Raw genomic sequence first — 14,534 nt, 5'->3', positions numbered from 1 at the left:
TGTTTTGTCTTTAGGATTATGCTGGTAAAGCCCTGTTTCATTTCCCGCTACAATTCTTTGAAGAAATGCGTCAGGATCTTGATCCCATTTGTTTAAAATTTCCATTAAAACCTTTGCTCTTGTCTGCAGCTGATCTAGGCACAATGGTTTTGGCACTCATTGAGTGGAAAGTCTGTGAATCTTTAATTTTTCATATAGAATTGTGGAAGCTGAAACAACTGAGACATCTATGGTGTTGGCTATTGTTTCTGCTGTTAATCATTGGTCCTCTTAAATAAAGGCATGAACATGATTAATCTTTTCCTCACAAATTGATGTAGATGGTCTGCTGCTGCAGGCTTCATCTTTAACATCATCTCGTCTCTTCTTAAAAGAAGTTATCCATTTGTAAACTGCTCATTTATTTGAGGCACTGGCCCTGTAAACATATTGTAAAAATCAATGATTTCACCATTCTTCCATCTAAGCTTCTTCATAAACTTGATGTTTGCTCTTGCTTCAATTTTAGCATAATTCATATTGCTCTGACAGGGACTCTTTTCCAAATGATGTCTTATCCTTCTTAGTACCTCAAACTAGATTTTGTTCAGACATGTTATAACAAGTTAGTACAAGTTTATTTTGATACAAAAAGATTTTGAAATCCATGCATAGTTTTCTCATAATACACATTTTCCATGAACTTTTTGAAGACTGTTTGTATATAGACAAATATGGCACCTTCTAGTATTGTAATACAGTAACAGAGATCACTTATAGTATAGAATTTTTTAAAGCATAAAAAATAATTCCAAATCTGTGTTAAAATATAAAAAGAGGTAAAGTATCATCAAAAACAAAGCAGGGGAGGGGAGAGGTGAAAAAAAGTAAGAGTTTTCATATATAATTGAAGTTACTAATTTAAAATTTATTTTTATCACTTGAAGATATGTAATTGCAAGGTAAAGTCAAGGAAAATATGTAGAATATACACAAAGAGAAATTAGAAGAAAATCAAAACATGTCACTAAAAAAAAAAATCAATGAAACACAAAAGAAGGCAGCAAGGGAGGAAAGATGGACAAAAAAGCTGTTAGACATATAAAAACAAAAATCAAAATGGCAATAGTGAGTCCATGTCAATAATTACTTTAAATATAAATTGGGCCAGGTGCGGTGGCTCACATCTGTAATTCCAGCACTTTGGGAGACCGAGGTGGGCAGATCACTTAAGGTCAGGAGTTAGAGACCAGCATGGCCGATATGGTAAAACGCCATCTCTACTAAAAATACAAAAATTAGCCAGGCATGGTGGCAGGCACCTGTAATCCCAGCTACTTGGGAGGCTGAGGCAGAAGAATCACTTGAACCTGAGGCAGAGGTTGCAGTGAGCCAAGATTGTGTCACTGTACTCCAGCCTGGACAACAGAGGGAGACTCCGTCTCAAAAAAGGATTAAGTGCCCAAATAAAAGACATAGATTGGCCAATGCAATAAAAAAATAAGATCCAACTATAGGTTGTTTACAAGACACCTGCTTCAGATCCAAAGATGCACAAAGGCTACAAATAAAAGGATGGAAAAAGATATTCCATAAAACTGGAATCTGAAGAGAGTGACCGTACTTACATCAGACAACACAGACTTTCAGACAAAACTGTCACAAGAGACAGAGTAGGACATTATATAATGATAAAAGGGCCAATTCACCAGTAAGATATGCATCTAACATTACAGTTCCCAAATTTATGAGCAAACACTGACAGAAGTGAAGGGAGAGAGAGACCAACACAATAATAGTAGGAGACTTCACTAGCCCACATTCGGTTATGGATAGAACAACCACACAGAAGATCAACAAACACACAAAGAACTTGAACAACACTACAGACCAATTGGACCTAACAGACATACTCAGAACACTCCAATCAACAACAGCAGAATACACATTCTTTTGAACTGCACTTGAAACATTCTCCAACATAGACCACATGTTACGTGACAAAACAAGTCTTAACAAACTTAAGAAGACTGTAATCATATAAGGTATATTTTCCATCAACAATGGAATTAAAGTAGAAATCAGCAGTAGAAGGAAAACAGTAAAATCCACAAATAAGTGGAAGTTAAACAACTCACTCTCATACAACCAATGGGTGAGAGATGAAATCACAAGCGAATTTAGAAAATATCAGAAGACAAATGAAAACAAAAACACAATAGACCAATATTTATGTAATGCGGCTAAAACAGTATTACACCTAACATTAACAATCAGTAAAGATCTCGAATTAACAACCTAACTTTAGACCCTTTCAAAGAACTAGGAAAAGAGAAACTAAACCAAATTAATGAAGGGAAATAAAGATTAAAACAAAGATAAATAAAATAGAGAATAGAAAAACAATGAGGAAAAAAAATCAATGAAACCAAGAGTTTGTTTTTTGAAAAAATTAACAAAACTGACAAACCCTTAGCTAGATTACATAAGAAAAAAAAGAGATAATCAAATAACTAAAATTAGAAACGAAAGGGGACATCATAATTGATGTCACAGAAATAAAGATTATAAAGGACTTACACGAACACATATATGGCAACAGATAAGATAATCTAGAAGAAATGAATACATTCCAAACATATAATCTACCAAGATTGAATCATGAATAAAAAACCTCAACAGCCCTATAACAAATAAGAAGATGAAACAGTAATCAAAAACTTCCCAACAAAGAAAAGCCCAGTACCAGATGGCTTCACTTGAAAATTCTACCCAATAATCAAAGAAGAATTAACTCTTCAAACTCTTACCAAAAAATGAAGGGCAGGGAACACTTCCAGAATCATTGTATGAAGCCAGCATTTCTCTGATACAAAAACTAGAAGACAGAACAAGAGGACTACAGAACAATACCCCTGATGAAGACTGATGCAAAAAATCCCCCCAAAAATACTGGCAAACCTAATTCAATAGCACTTTTTTTTTTTAAGAGAGGGTCTCATTTTGTTGCCCAGGCTGGAGTGCAGTGGCATGATGATGGCTCACTGCAGCCTCAACCTCCCAGGCTCAAGTGATCCTCCCACCCCAGCACACCCACCCTCCTCCTCAATACCCCACAACCCCTGCTCCAAGTAGGTAGTACTGCAACTATGTGCCTCCACACCTGGCTAATTTTAAAATTTTTTCTAGAGATAAGGTTTTACCATATTGTCCAGGATGGTCTTTAACTCCTGGCCACACGCGATTCTCCTACATTGGCCTCCCAAAGTGCTGGGATTACAGGCAGGAGCCACCATGCCTGACCCAACAGCACATTAAAAGGATTACACACAATAAGCAAATGGGATTTATACCTGAAATGCAAGGATGTTTCCAAATATGAAAACAAATCATTGTACTATACTATATTAACAAAATGAATGGCAAAAACCACATTATCATCTCAATTGATGTGCAAAAAGCACTTGACAAAATTCAACACACTTTCCTGATAAAAACACATAACAAACTAGAAATAGAAAGAAAACACCTCAATATAATAAAAGCGATATACAAAAACCAACAGCTAACGGCACACATACTGGTGAAAGACTAAATCCTTTCCTCTAAGAACAGGAGGAACAAGGCAAGGATGCCCAATATCGCCAATCTTCAAGATAGTATTAGAAGTCACAGTCAGAGCAATTAAGACAAGGAAAGGAAATAAAAGGCATAGAAATTAGAAAAGAAGTAGAATTATGCTCACAAATCGCATAATCTTATAGTAGGATAACCCAAAAGATTCCACAGAAAAACTATTACAACTAATAAATGATTTCAGCAAGTTGCAGGATACAAAAATTAGTTATGTTTTCATGCAGTAACCATGACCAATCAAAAAAGGAAATTATGAAAACAATCCCATTTCCTACAGCATCAAAAAGGATAAACTACCACAGAGTAAACTTAACCAAGGAGATGAGAATAATGTCAAAATGCAAAACATTGTTAAAAGAAACGAAAAAAAGATACCAATAAATGGAAGAGCATTCCATTCTCATGGATTTAAAAATTTTAAATATTGTTAAAATGTCCAAACTATCCAAAGTGATCTACAGAGTCAATGCCATTCCTACCAAAATCCCAAAGGTATTTTTTGCAGAAATACAAAAAAAAAATCTAAAATTCATATGGAATCTCAAGAGGACCCATATAGCTAAATCAGTCTTTAATCTGAAGAAAAAGCTAAAAGCTTCACACCTCCTGATTTCAAAACCTGATTTTACTAGAGAACAACAGAAATCTAAAACAGTGTGGCACTGGCATACAGACAGAAGAGAGAGTACAGAAATAAACCCTTACATAAAAGGCCAAATGATTTTTCACAAGAATGCCAAGACTACACATTGGGGAAAGGACAGTCTCTTCAACAAACGGTGCCGGGAAAACTGGATAACAAGCAAAAGAATGAAGTTGGACTCTCATGCCACATACAGAAATTAACATAGATTAACGACCTAAAAGTAACACCTAAAACTCTGAAACTCCTAGAAGGAAACATAAAGGAAAACCTTTGAGACAGTGGATTTGGCAATGATTTCATGGATATGGCACCAAAATCACAGGCAACAAAAGCAAAACTAGACAAACAGGACATCAAACTTAAAAATTTCTGTGCACCAAAGAAAACAACTGACAGAGTGAAAAGGCAGCATATGGAATGGAGAAAATATCTGTAAACCATCAAATGGTTAATATCCAAAATAGATAAGGAGCTTCTATAACTCAACAATAACAAAATAACCCCATTCAAATGGATAAAGGATTTCAACAGACAATTCTCCAAATAAGATATGCAAATGGTCCACAGCATATGAAAAGACAATCAACATTACTAATAACAGAAATGCAAATCAAAACCACAATAAGACATCACCTCACACCTATTAAGACAGCCATCAGAAAATAAGTGTTGGTAAAGATGTGGAGAAACTGGAACACTTCTACACTGTTGGTGAGAATATAAAATGCTAGAAAAATGCTATAGCCATTATGGAAATAGTATTGAGGTTCCTCAAAAAATTAAAAATAGAATTACTATATGATCCAGCAATCCCACTTTTGGGTATATATCCAAAAGAATTCGAAGCAAAATCTCAAAGAGATATTTGCACACCCATGTTCATCACGGTATTATTCATAAAAGCCAAAAGGCAAGGCAACCCAAATGTTCACTGATGTATGAATGGATTTTTAAAATGTGGTATATAGATACAATGGAGTATTATGCAGCCTCAAAAAACATGGAAATCTTGTCACGTGCTATAACATGGATGAACCTCAAGGATATTATACTAAACAAAATAAGCCAGTCACAAAGGACAAATACTGTATGATTATCATATAAAGTATCTACAGTAATCAAAATCATAGAAACAGAAAGTAGAAAGGTGGTTAACCAAGGGCTGGGGGGAGTGGGAATTAGTGTTTAGTAGATATAGTTTCAGTTTTGGAAAACGAAATACTTCTAGAGATCTGTTGCTTAACAATGTAAATATATTTAACACTACTGGACTCTACACTTAATGGCTAAGATAGTAAATTTAATGTTATATGTTTTTTACAACAAAAAAATTGAACATGTGAAATGTAGGTGACTTTGTCTAATACTATTTGTAATTTTCTCTAGGAAGAACATGGAAATACTGTAAAATAAGTGTGACGAATGTGTGACAATCCACTTTTTTCTAAGTATCATATGACAAGTATTGAGGAAAGAAAAAGAGATACCATTCTATTTAAAGTCAGGAAAAGCCTTAAGGGATACATATTATTTATAGAATACAATGGAAGTCATTTGCAGATATTTCAAATCAACTCCCAATTATAATATCAAATAACTTATAAAATCTGACATAGGGCATGGTGCCATAGGCCTGTAGTCCCAGCTCCTCTGGAGTCTGAGACCGGAGGATCAATCCCCTAAGCCCAGGAATTTGAGACCAGCCTGGGTGATAGCAAGCCTCCACCACAAAAATAAATAAATAAATAAATAAATAAATAAATAAATAAAAAACAAACAAAAAACCCTTAATATAAACCCTTAAACTTGGACGTTTCAATGAATAAATAAGTTTATAATTACTATACTAAAAATAATTGGTGTTAATCTTTTATTGCTCTAGCTTTTATAGAAAATTTATATTAGTAAAGATAGTCAAGTATTTTTAAATTAGTAGTTTATCAAAATGGCATTGCTTAGTGGGCATTACAAAAGAGTATATATAAAACATGAGCCCATTTTTGTCAGAAAAAAATTATGCATAATATATACATGCGTAGGAAAAAATGTGAAATATGCCCAACAGAATATCAATAAAAATTATCTATAGAGTAGAAATACACGCCATTTTTTATCTTTTCTACACGTTCTCTAATTTTCTACAATGAATGCATAAAGAAATATGTTAAAGACTTATTAACCTATGTATGTGAAAACATAATTAAGCTAGAATAAAACTGAAGGTTTCTTTTCCTAGAGGCAATGTTTACACCTATTTATTACTTCTGCAACCCCAACTTTCTCACTAGAGGCTATGCAAAAACAAAATCAAAATACACAAATAAGACTGGCAGCCTTGGCAGAGTAGAAAGTAGAAATTAACACTAGAATCCAATTTGTCTTTTACGTTCCCATTCTCAACAAATGGTAATTTACATTGCTCACTGGCTCACTAGTGGCAAACACAGGAGGGTTCTCCCCTGAGACTTTTATATGTTTTTGTAACAGAAACCTGAAATAATAGTCTTTCAACTCCTGTTTATCAGCAGAAAGTTGTCCCCTGAGCAATGTCCAAGTCACTAAAAATCAAAATCTGGGGTTAGGGGAGAGAGGGCAACCTACCCTGTTAATAGGATGATCCCATCCCTAGAACAGGTATGCATATTTAATACAAACCACCTTTGGCCTTAGAAGAGAGAAGCTAAATGAGAAACCTATCCTGCACCTTCTCCCTTGCTGTTATCATCCCTATCTCTATCTCTTAAAAAAAATGTCACCCTGGGTAGCTCTTCAGTTTTAACACTTTTGCTGACAATATTCAGAAAAGAGAACAGGAAATTGCCTTGAACAACCACAAACTAGCAAACTCATATCTGTATGTTTATAAAAGCACCTCAACTCTACAGATCATAAAAAAGAGTGATGTATATTTGACACATGCAGGCTAACAGAATTATGCTCAATTTAGACCCAGAAGAGTCTTTTGATTTTACCTTTTCTTATTCTTATATGTTTATAGTAATAAGATATCATGTTCTATAGCAATTGCTCCCAGTACTCCACATTGAATAAAAATTAACAACATGCCTTTAAAAATAATAATTCACCGGCCAGGCGCACTGGCTCATGCCTATAATCCCAGCACTTTGGAAGGCTGAGGCGGGCGGATCACGAGGTCAGGAGATCCAGACCATCGTAACACGGTGAAACCCCGTCTCTACTAAAAAATACAAAAAATTAGCCGAGCATGGAGGCGGGCGCCTGTAGTCCCAGCTACTCCGGGGGCTGGGGCAGGAGAATAGCGAGAACCCGGGAGGCGGAGCTTGCAGTGAGCCAAGATCGCACCACTGCACTCCAGCCTGGGCGACAACAAAGCGAGACTCCATCTCAAAAAAAATATATATATATATATATATTTATTATTATTATTATTATTATTATTGTTATTTACCAAGAGCATTTTGAATAAATCTGCATTGAGACTAACGACTGAAAACTTGTTAAGTTTATTTGTAATTTCCCTGCCTTAATTTATGTGAACAAATTACCAAACTACTGATAGTAATAAACAATGCCAGCATCCAATTAAATTGGAATCTAAAAAATCAAGGCTACATTTTCATTCTCATAAAGAAAATAGAAGTGTAAAATAATCACCATATTAAATTTCCTACACATATCTAAAAGTTGTTTTAATTCTATTCTTTTTCATTTATAAATATGACGATAACATCATTGACTTTTTCTGAATTTCAAAAGTCAGCTGCCAAATTAAACAAAGCATTTGGGGAAAATTTAAAATTATAACAAAAATATCAAAATAAATATATAGACCATATATTTTAAATATTAACCTATCTTATGGTACTTTTGCAATATTGTTAATGCCAAATAAAAAAATATATTTAATACTAATCAAAGATTTGATCTTTTTCGATAACATTTCTCAATCATCAGAAGAAAATGGAAAACATTCCAGTAAAACTTTGTATTTTTCAGAACGACTATACACCAAGATCATTCTGCAAAACAAAACAAAACAAAAGATTCTTCAATGGACAAAGTTGTCACCTGAAATACAGCAATTTGGCAGAAGCACCCAGTTTGTTTTTCTGAGGGAGAATGAATTGCTGACAAAGAGGGTAAAGGAGATGGTCTGCCAGTTGGTACTAAAAAAGAACTGAGCCACTCATTCACATAATCGACACAGAAAGCTCACCATAAGCAGGCCAACAAGAGTGGAAGTGGGGGCTGGCAGCCTAGCAACGAGCCCCTTCTTCTACCTTCTTCTGTACAATCCCCTCAGACTTAACACTAACCTTTTATAACGTCTCCTCTCTCTTTTCCCCCTCAAGGCTGCCATCCCATGATGTTCATTCTAACCATATTTCACCTATATGTAAATGGAGAGGCCATGTTCTCTACCCACCATTAATGAAGCAAAAAGCAACAAATTGTCCCCCATCTATGCTCCTTCAGAAATACCCTTCTAAACAAAGGGGCAAGGAAGAGATAAGAGATACTTAAGACAGTAACAAATGCTTACACTTCGACTATGAAAATAAATAGGCTTTCTCTATAATAAAGGGAATGAAAATACTTATCACTGGATTAAAAAAGAAGGGAGAATGTATGTGTGAACCCATCTGGGAGCTACTATGTGCCAAGCACTACGATAATCTTAATTAATCCTTTTATAGTATCTCCATGAAATAGACAGTTATAATTCTTTGTACAGATGAGATAACTAAGGTTGGGATAAGTGTTTTCCCAAAGCTAACAAAACTAGTACTTGAAAAAGGTGAATTATGAAACTAGATGATCTGATTTCACAGCCCATACTCTTAGCATTATGCTATACTAGATACACATATTCTGAAAAGGAAATACACTCCTTAGCTTTTTGTATGAAAGTAAAAGGTTAGTAGAAAAAGATAGGTATACCCCAGATGTCTCCTTATTCTGTCATATCAGAGTATAAAAGATGAGTTGTTTTGTCTTTCAATGTTTTTAAAGTTGAAGGCTGTGTAAATGTTAAGAACACTGAGTCTGGTTTAAATTCCACCTGTGCCTTAACCATGTGCCTAAGAATTTGTTACCTAATCTCTAAACCCGTTTCCTTCTCTGCAAGTAGGAATAACTATAGTTACTTCAACTTTTCGTTAAAATGGGGTTCTATATGTGTTAATATTTTTAAAAATTCAAGAAGTTTATTTTTTAAAGTGTACTCAGTAAAATGCAATTGTTGCCACCACCTAACCAACAAATCTGGGATTACAGGTGAACATACTTCGATTCAGAAAAATTAAGTTTATTTAAAAAGTGCCTAAATACTGCTATATCATGTACTTGAGAATGTATCTAAAAAACACTGCTACTCAAACTCTTGTCCTACTAATGATAGAAGACTTTTTAGGAAGTATGTTAATTATCCAATTTGTTAATAACTGAGACTGGATTACGTATCCAGATCTTTGTTCAACACTATAAAGGACATAAACAAGGAAAATACATGCTCTCTAACTTCAGAAGTTTGTAATATTGTTAAGGCAAAGTTATCATGCATGAAAGTTACATAAAAAATAAAGACTTCTGTTTCATGATTCATGAGAATATCAAACATTCAATGAAAGAAAAAGATGAGTATAAACTGGAAAACAATAATGTGATGAGCCTATGAGCTAGCTCTGAAGAGCAGTTAAGATTTAGACTAGTAAAGACAAGTGAAAAAGTAATTCCAGATGGAAGGCAAATATGTAAAGACAAAGTGACAAAAACAAGCATAACTTGTACAGGGGACAGTGAAGAGATAAATCTAACTATGGAGACTATAATAAATTTCATTGGAAAGGATACAGTTTATGTAAGTCTGGCTCAGCAATTTAGACTCGCAACAGTAAACCACTAAAGCAAGGTTCTTAAAACAAATATTTAAACAATATTTAAATACACAGTAATGTTTAGAGATATTCACAGTCCAAAAAATGTAAGTTATATATTTCAAAAAATTTTACCTTTGAGAAAACTACAATGTTATTTGTGGTTATACAGTTGTTCAAAAACAGACTTAACTGTTAGAGATAAATACTGAAATATTTACAGAGAAAGTGATAAAATTCTACGATTTGCTCTGCTTCAAAAAAATGAGAAGGGATAAAGTGGGTGTTCTTAGGTTGATTTTTTTTTTTTTTTATTTTTGAGATGGAGTTTCACTCCTGATGCCCAGGCTGGAGTGCAATGGCGTGATCTCGGCTCACCGCAACCTCCACCTCCCAGGTTCAAGCGATTCTCCTGCCTCAGCCTCCCGAGTAGCTGGGATTACAAGCATGCGCCACCACCCCAGCTAATTTTGTATTTTTAGTAGAGACGGGGTTTCTCCATGTTGGTCAGGTTGGTCTTGAACTCCTGACCTCAGGTGATCCGCCTGCCTTGGCCTCCCAAAGTTCTGGGATTACAGGGGTGAGCCACCATGCCCAGCAGGTTGATAGTTATTGAAGCTTAAGGCTAAATAGAGGGAAGTTTGTTATACTACTCTGGTTACCACTTTTTGAGATGCTTAACATTTTCCATTAAAAAATTTTTTTAATCTACCAAGTTAGAATATTGTTGGGAAAAAGATCAAGTCATATAACTATATTCTAATATTTCCACAAATGTATTTGCTACAATCACTTATGATACAAGACTGACAGAATGAACCAGACTATTACTATCTACTAATCAAAGCTCTACAAAGAATTGATTCAAGAAACCCTAATGGCTTAAGAAAAGCCTTTGTAACTGCTATACATTTTAAATCAAAATAGTTTTGCCACGTTTATATTTTTCACTTTTTTTAATTATAAAAAATTTGGTTGAGATACTACTACAAATCAAACACAAACCAAATGAATTATTAAAATAAGTTAATGCCAGTCCTAAAACCACTTGGTTTTGTAGTTTCAGATATTGAAAGGCAAATTTTCATGCAATGACATTAACAACACATGCTGGCATGCATCCCAACAGTAGTTAATATCAGCAACACATGGCATACAACTCCTCACCCAGAAGAAAGAAATCGGGGCTAATCCTATTTTTATTTCTTCCTGTTATCCACAAGCAGATGGCAACAGAACACTAGCTTCAATAAAGCAGACAAAGTTACCTTTCTCAAAATAGATGACCACTGCAGTAAAGCCCCAACTCGTGCAAAGGAAAAATTAATTTGCTTTTACCCCACCTAAAAGATACTTTATGTAAAAGCAACTGCAATCTATTATTTGAGTGTGCATTTCTTGAAGTTCACCAATAATAACAAACATTCTTAAGCCCAGCACTGTGCTACATACGTTATCTCATTTCATTCTCAATGCAATCTTATTTGACAGATAAAAAAACAAGCTTAGAAAGGTTAGGTTCCTTGGGAAAAGTCCAACTAAATGTGTTGGAGAGACAGTATCTGAACCTACATCAGCCTGACGTCAAAGCCCATAACTACCTCACTATATTGCCTCCCATAAAATCAAACCAGTCTATATGATCAATGATTTATATTATGGACATAAAGATGCTCACATAACTTTACAGTAAGTATCAACTCTTAAAGAAGACTTATAGGAGTGATTATCTTTTTAATAAACTTCTAATTCCATAAGATATACTCTATAAATAAAAGGCTAAGTGATCTTCACTTTATTTTACTGCATTTCCCATATTTTCCATAATCCTCTTTATAATGAAAATTCCTTTAATCAATAAGTCAATTTCAGTTTCAAATGGATTTTTCTATCTCGAATGAGATCTTCCAAGTTTTGCTAAGTTTATTAGCAATGAGTTTCCTATGGAGCTTGAAAGAAATAAATTGTCATTTAATTATCTACAAAATTATATAACAGTTAATTAAAGTACTGCTATCAATGTTAAAGCCAACAATCCACTATGGAGCAAAATGTTTACCATTATAGAACCAGAGGTCTTCAGAGGAAACACCCATCAGGCCTCAACACTTTCAAATAGAGAATGAGAACTTACAATACCATTTGGCTGTCTAAGTCAATTTTCCGATGTCTGATTTTAGTGACAGGGGTAAAAGCCATTAATTCTGAAAGTCGTTCTTTTGCATGTATGTGTCCATCTCCTCCTTCCTCTCACATACCTGCTACTGCAAGTCCACATGGACCACTAACTTAGTATCCGACATTTTCTCTCCTGGATCTAGTCCCTTCATACTTTCATTCTACATAATTGGAGTAATATACAACATTCAGAGAATTTCAACAATAAGAGCGTGGCAAGTTGTTTTGCAATGTACCCTGGCACGCAAATGTAAGTGATTAAAATGTTTTGCTGCTCTAACACCCTTTTTATAAGAAGCAGTTGTCAATATAGCACAAATTGCTATTCAACTCACCTAAACCTCACCCAAACAAAGAGAAAATGAATTAAGTAACAAAAATGCCTGTATGAAAGCTCCCTTGAGGTGTTTAAAACAGGGACGGAGGAATAGACCGTCGAAAGTCCAGAAAAATGTAACACTTTTTACTTTTCTCCGAAATACCAAGGTTTTCTGTATAGGAAATGACCCTGGTCTGAACTCTACGCTGAGCAAGTGAAATGCCGGTGAATTATCGATCTGTCGTGGGAATCCGGTCTCCCTTCCTCCTTTCGCTGCAGCTACTTAGACTTTCCAGCAGGAGCTGAGCGTCGAAATCCTTTAACTTCAGGACTAAGCACTTCAGTCACCTCTCCGGGACATCCATTCAGCCCCCACCCCGTTACACCTGCGATGCTGACGTAGGCAAGCACTTCTTTTAATAATCTCACCCTGACAGAGGGACGACCTACAGTATTAACTGCTGTGAAAGTCATCCCAAATGCGCTCTCAATTGAATGAGGCTTTCCAAACTGAAGTGCAAGTTGCTGTAGAAGTCCCAATGCATTCTTCTTTGAGATTAAAGCCCCAGAAAGGGCTGCACTTAGAATACACACACACCCCTTTTCCCAGGGTTTTCTTGAACTACATGTGGAGAAAATGCTGCCCCACACAAACACACTTGCATTATCGCCATCCCCACCATTTCAGGCTCGGCTGCCCCGGAAGAGTCTGGTTAAAAAGAAAAGAGAGGAAGCGGGGGCTATATGTTACGTTCGCGGTTTTGTCCCCCCAAAGTTTCAAGTACACATTACGCTCTGGCAGTCAGGGCTTCCAGAGAGGTACAGAGAAAGAAAGAAAAAAGGCGCGGGGAGCGGGCTGGAGGATTCTGCAAGCACAGGCCCCTATGGAGCGCCCGTTCGGGAGACGGGATTTCCCTCCCTTTCCCCTCCCCCGCCCGTTCGGAATTCCGCCTCCGCCGCGGGCCCGGAACAATGCAGCCGCCCGTCCCGGGGACCAGCCACTTACCACCCAGGTCAGTGCCCCGTTGCCGCCGCCCACGCCGGCTCCCGCGCCGCAGCCACCCGACTTGGCCATGGCGAGTGCCTCCAGCTCACAGGCCCTGAGGCCGCAGCCGCCGCTCCCGCCTCCCTGCGGGCCGCTGGGCCCCGCCGCTCCGCACCCACTGCTCCACTCGCCGCACTCCTACCCGCGTCGACCCCCGCGCCCCATCGCGAAGACGCGGAGCGGACGTCCAGCCGAGCCCGCTGAGGAGGCCGCGCCGCCGGCTGCCCTCAAACTCGAGGCGCGGCGTCCGCGTCGCCCGGGCCTAGCGCGGCGGCCGAGGAGAAGAAAGCAGGGAGCGACCGGCGGCAGCCGAGCGGCGGCGTTGCCTTCTCGCCCGCCCGCGGGCGCCGCTGCAGGCCGGGCTGAAGCCCGGGCGTGCGAGCCGCGAGGGCGGCCGGGGAGCCCGAGGCGCTCGGACGTGGCGAGGACGCAGAGGTGCCTTGTCCTTCTCACACTCCGCGAAGGCCAGCCACTCGAGTCGCCAGAGTAGTCGTCCCGGTCGCCGCTGCTGCTTCAAAGGCCGCCTTAGCCTCGCTGCAGCCCCTGTTTCCTCACACACACACACCGAGAAGGACAATAAACAGAGCCGCCGCCGCCGCCGCCACGGTCACCTCCCTCTTGTCCGGCATAACACCGCACACACACATTTGCACACCGGGGAGAGAGGGAGGGCGCGGCGGCCGCCCCCGCTGTCAGTCAGCGCCATGCCGTCCAATCCGGGCCTTGTCGCCACAGCCTCTCGGCCAATCCCAAAATTCCAAGCCCCCCTGGAGGGGCGGGACCCGAGGGGGGAAACGTCATTGCGGGTAGCAACCGAGAGGAAGACTTGGGGTTTTTGTTTGTGTGTGTGTCTGTGGGTTTTCCATTTGAAGG

General features: G+C 37.8%; 1 protein-coding gene across 5 annotated transcripts in view; it reads right to left on the bottom strand.

Moving 5' to 3' along the window:
* TOP2B (DNA topoisomerase II beta) overlaps positions 1-14,362 on the bottom strand; it is a 68,478-nt gene extending 54,116 nt beyond the window's left edge. Inside the window, exon 1 of one of the 5 annotated variants that reach the window (XM_055285470.2) lies at positions 13,623-14,362. In XM_055285470.2, the coding sequence (XP_055141445.1) occupies positions 13,623-13,691 (69 nt within the window). In that variant the 5' untranslated portion in view covers positions 13,692-14,362. Of the gene's footprint in view, positions 1-12,178; positions 12,242-13,622 lie in introns of those variants that run through there. The other 4 variants (XM_055285465.2, XM_055285480.2, XM_063637097.1 and 1 more) reach the window with 4 other exon arrangements.
* Positions 14,363-14,534: the final 172 nt, after the last annotated feature.

This window comes from Symphalangus syndactylus, chromosome 1 (assembly GCF_028878055.3).
Source record: "Symphalangus syndactylus isolate Jambi chromosome 1, NHGRI_mSymSyn1-v2.1_pri, whole genome shotgun sequence".
NCBI lineage: Eukaryota > Metazoa > Chordata > Mammalia > Primates > Hylobatidae > Symphalangus > Symphalangus syndactylus.
This window is presented reverse-complemented; position numbering and strand designations above follow the sequence as displayed.